The following is a 4,551-nucleotide window of genomic DNA, read 5'->3' as shown; positions in this document are numbered from 1 at the left end:
ATACAAATACACATGCATTTGCTAATACAACATTGATACAAATGATAACAATCAATTATATGAATATAAATGTGGAACTTGATACAACATTGATAAAATTGTATTAGTTAATACAATTTATTCATTGATATAAATTGTATTCTAACAAATTACAGTCGGATATACATTGTATTCATTAATGCAATATTGATACAAATGATAACAATTAATTATATAAATTGAAATGTTGAACTTGATACAATATTGATACAATTGTATTCGCTAATAAAATTTATTCATTGATACAAATTGTATTCGTTAATACAATTATAATCATCGATACAAATACATATATACAATTATTCACCAGACATACTAATACAATCATTGATACATATATATACTAGTGATACAAATACATATATACAATTATTCACCAGACATACTAATACAATCATTGATACATATATACTAGTTACGTATATACGTATCCAACAGATATAAAAACACAATTCACCTTTCTCCTCTCTCTCTCTCTCTCCCCGCCTCCCCCGTCCTCTCACTTGCTTCTCTCCTCCCTCTCCTAATCTCGCTCGCCTCTCTCCCCTTCTAATATGTAGCTATGAATCGAAATTAAACAAACTAAAGCTATTTTGCCTAATTATATTTCTAGTCTTCGCTATTTTTGAAATTTCCTCCTAACGAAATAGGATTTCTAATTATTATTTTTATATATTTTTTAATTAATCGCTCAAACTAACAACTATTTAAAATACATCAATTTAAGAAAACAAAGATTCTTTAATTTTAGACTTCCAAATTGATGAAACCCAATCCCTCCCAATCTTCCTAACTTGAGAGATACAAAATAAATAGCGTTGCATAAGAGTACTGCTAAACATATAAGCTAGTTTAATATAAAGTATATTAGAACTGGATCAAACTTTCATTGTAGAAAGCAAATAAAAGATTTTCATAACAATTATATCATAGAATTGAGAATGAAGTTTTCATTTTGTATATGTCACTCTGAAGTGTGTGAACTATCTCATTGTTGATTGATGACAGTGAGACTCTAATTTCTAACTCCTATCTGATCTGATATAAACTTTCCATTAAAGTGTGTAAATCAGCCTCTCTTAATCTTCTAGAAGAGGGGACACCAAAATAGATAGAATAACTTATACTAAGCAAAATGCCTTAACATTTAAAAGCCTGCAAGTTGCCCCCTTCAATTATTGAAATGGTTGTTTTATTGAAGTCCTTCTACAAGTCATGCTGAAAATAATGTGTCCAACAGAGACAAAGGGAAATGAACAAGATAAGAGATAAAAAAAGTGAATGACGAGATAGAAATTGCTAGCATCTCACTTGGGATTTCTTATTTTTAGCTGAGATCATAAGGACCACTTCTATCATGGATATATTCTCTGGATTGGCACTCAATTTTAAGCTGACTTATTGCTCTCTTTATGCTTGTTAAAATGGTTGTGTTGTTTACTGCTCCCTCCGTCCTAAAATAAGTGTCATTTTAGCAAAAAATATATTAATATTCTTGTATTAAAAAAAAACTTCTTTTCAATAGTGCTCAAAATCTCAAGAAACATCTAATAAATAGGGGCAACTTGGTAAATGATAGCTTCTATTTTTTAATGGACGTGAAAAGAGCTTAAATGACGCTTATTTTGGGATGAATGAGTATTCAATATTAATGCTAACTGTTGCTTTTTAAGCAAACAAGGTAGCAACATATGTTTCATAACACAAATCTGTAGTTTGGCCAACTTATAGGGATTGGACCACTAAAATCTTCTTATTAAATGACCTTTGGACATCGAATACATAGAGTAGCATTGCCTCCAAGAATTCTTTTACTCCCCTACACCTTTTTCCTTTTTGTTCTGAATCTTTACTTAGTTTCTGTACTTTGGTTGGGGGGGGGGGGGTTGAAGGGGTTGTTGCTGTAGCCATATGTTATGAAATGAGAAAAATATTAAGTATGATTCATAGAACATGTAAACCAACCTCTGTAAACTGTGACTGACACTGACCAATGACCCAATAGATATGCTGATATAATAGGAAATAATCACTTATTGTTTAGTTCAGTAGGAATGCAACTTAAAACAAAAGTATACTAGACACAGGAAAAAAAATGGACTGCAGAATCCAATAGCACATGAGTTGTAGTGAAACAATCAAGCAGAGCCTTTGAGCTTCTTTGTGATGGTGGCAATGTATTTTCCCTGGTGGAAAGCTTGCTCCAGTTCTAGCTCTGTTGGCTGTCTAGAGCCATCTCCAGCATAAGTTCCTGCACCATAAGGACTCCCACCTTTAATCTTCTCCATCTCAAACATGCCAGCACCAAATGTGTAACCGATTGGAACAAAGATCATTCCATGGTGAACAAGCTGAGTAATTGCTGTCAACCTGCAGATTTATTCAGCTTAGGTAAAAGTTTCAGATAAAATCTTCAAATCAGAATTCAAGCTCAAAATGTGAAAGTCTTTTGAGGAGAAGGGACTAACGCGGTAGTCTCTTGGCCACCTCCTTGAGAGCCAGTGCTGTAGAAAAGCCCTGCTGGCTTGCCTGCAAGCTGCTGAGTTCTCCAAAGACCACCAGTGGCATCAAGAAATGCCTTGAACTGAGCAGCCATCATCCCAAATCTTGTTGGGAATCCAAACACAAAGCCGTCAGCATCAGCAAGGTCATTGGGTGTGATAATTGGTGCATCGCCTTTTGCTGGCCCACCCATCTTTCCAAGAATCTCTTCTGAAAGAGTTTCTGGTACCTGTGCCATTCAAAAATCAATAAAAAACACAGAAGTGATGTACATTCATTAGTTTTTCTCCTTTAAACTCCAAACCCTCTAAAGGGGCACTGTTCAGAATATGGAATTAATCGTAGGAAATCAAGAAATCAAGGAAAAGTTAAGTCACAAGTGAATTGCGAAAAGACAATTCAACTATATGGTTTTCTTTGTCTAACTACATTGACTCCACACTAAACAATTAGTAGTCAAACCCGGAATAACTACATCAAATGTCAAGACAATAATTTCTCAGCAGGATTTTAAGGAAAGGACTACGACTCTACAGATTCCACACTGTCAATGATAACTGTAAACACTTTAGGAGACATTCAGTTTGCAAAGTCTAAATCACATAATTTCTTCAATTCTCTAACTCACTCACATAAATAACATCTTAAAATGAAATGTTAACAGACCTGCCATAGTTTGGCTTCTACGCCTTCAACTGATGCGGCTCCTTTCTTAATCTCTTGGGCTAGCTTCTCAACATGTCCATACATGGAGTAGTAACTGCATAAATTTATTCCACCATTAGCTTTAGAAGCCCCAAACATGAAAATCAAATAGATCAAACGAACCATCCCTACTTTTGGAGACAAACTTCACAGCTTTAGATATGCATATGAGATGTACGATAGTTGACTTCAAATAAAATAAGAATCACAGATCAGATTGGTATAGTTGCAAGAAATTCAGTTAAATAACACTGGAATCCAACTTCACAGAAGTCTTCTAGAGATAAAACAGGAACAAAAGATTGCACAAGCCAGAAATTAGCACTCAATAATCATAAATCATCCAATGAGACGTTCTGGAAATTTGTAGGAGAACTTCTTTACCAATAGAAATCTTGAAAAGTGTATGGAGTTCAGGCCATAAATTTATATGATAGTTGATTCTAATCAGCAAAATCATTTAGTACCAAAGATAATATCAACAACTCCATCTTGGAGCTTCAATTTGATATTTTTCAATTTCAAGAATGTCATCTAATAAAGACTAGCAATAGAGTAACTAACCAAACCCCAGTGAATTAGTTGGTAAATCGTTTTCATAAAAACCTACTAGTAAGCAAAGATTTTCCTACCTTAGATCAAGACAACAAACACTTGTAAAAGTGATAGGGTCACATCATATATATTTTTTTAATTTCAAGAGTGTCATTTTATAAAAAGACTAAAAAAAGAATACCTAACCAACAACTCCTGCAACAATTAATTGGCTATATCATTTCAATAACAATCTTCCAATAAACTACAAATTTCCTACCTTAGATCAAGACAAAACACACTGGAAACAAATGGTAGTCTTACTCTTCCCACACAATCTATTCAACAAGGTTATTCATCAATTGATCATTGGAAAACAAATCTGGCAAAGCCTTAGATCAAATTCCCATAAATATAATAAGAATAGAACATAAAGACAGAGACTTTACCAGCACACAGACATGGGGAAAATGAAGGACCAAAACAAGAATCAAGAATCTGTCAGCCCAGATGAAATTAACAAAAAATAAATCATACCCACAATTCATTCCACTCTAAATATCAAAAACAGAGAATCCCAAACTCAAAAATAATACAGAACATGCAGAAAAACAAGAAGATACAAATGTAATAAAAGATAGATTGCTTACACAATGTAGACTTTGGTAGCCATTGAAGGGGGGAAGTAGTAGGTGAGTGAATGAATGAATGAATGAGTTGTTGGAATAGAAAATAAAGAGAAAGAGAATGGTGGTGGAAGAGAGTGGGGAG

The 4,551-nt window shown here is 33.7% G+C and overlaps 1 protein-coding gene across 1 annotated transcript; it reads right to left on the bottom strand.

The window, feature by feature from the left end:
* Positions 1-1,953: 1,953 nt before the first annotated feature.
* On the bottom strand, positions 1,954-4,551 carry LOC129874731 (probable NAD(P)H dehydrogenase (quinone) FQR1-like 1). The gene is made up of 4 exons (XM_055950074.1): positions 4,431-4,551; positions 3,208-3,301; positions 2,508-2,770; positions 1,954-2,409 (listed from the first exon to the last, which is right to left on the bottom strand). Exons 1-4 carry the CDS (start codon positions 4,451-4,453, stop codon positions 2,178-2,180), a joined length of 612 nt encoding a protein of 203 aa, XP_055806049.1. The 5' UTR covers positions 4,454-4,551; the 3' UTR covers positions 1,954-2,177.

This window comes from Solanum dulcamara, chromosome 11, assembly GCF_947179165.1.
Source record: "Solanum dulcamara chromosome 11, daSolDulc1.2, whole genome shotgun sequence".
NCBI lineage: Eukaryota > Viridiplantae > Streptophyta > Magnoliopsida > Solanales > Solanaceae > Solanum > Solanum dulcamara.
Note: the sequence above shows the minus strand (reverse complement) of the source record. Positions and strands in the feature narration are given on the sequence as shown.

What these genes read in the sequence shown, in the direction of transcription:
- LOC129874731 (XM_055950074.1), bottom strand. Translation starts at nt 4,453, where the DNA reads ATGGCTACCAAAGTCTACATTGT. An exon ending in TAGAAGCCAAACTATGGCAG is followed by an intron (nt 2,771 to 3,207) that starts GTCTGTTAACAT and finishes TGAATGGCACAG; the next exon opens with GTACCAGAAACTCTTTCAGA. An exon ending in GGTGGCCAAGAGACTACCGC is followed by an intron (nt 2,410 to 2,507) that starts GTTAGTCCCTTC and finishes ATAAATCTGCAG; the next exon opens with GTTGACAGCAATTACTCAGC.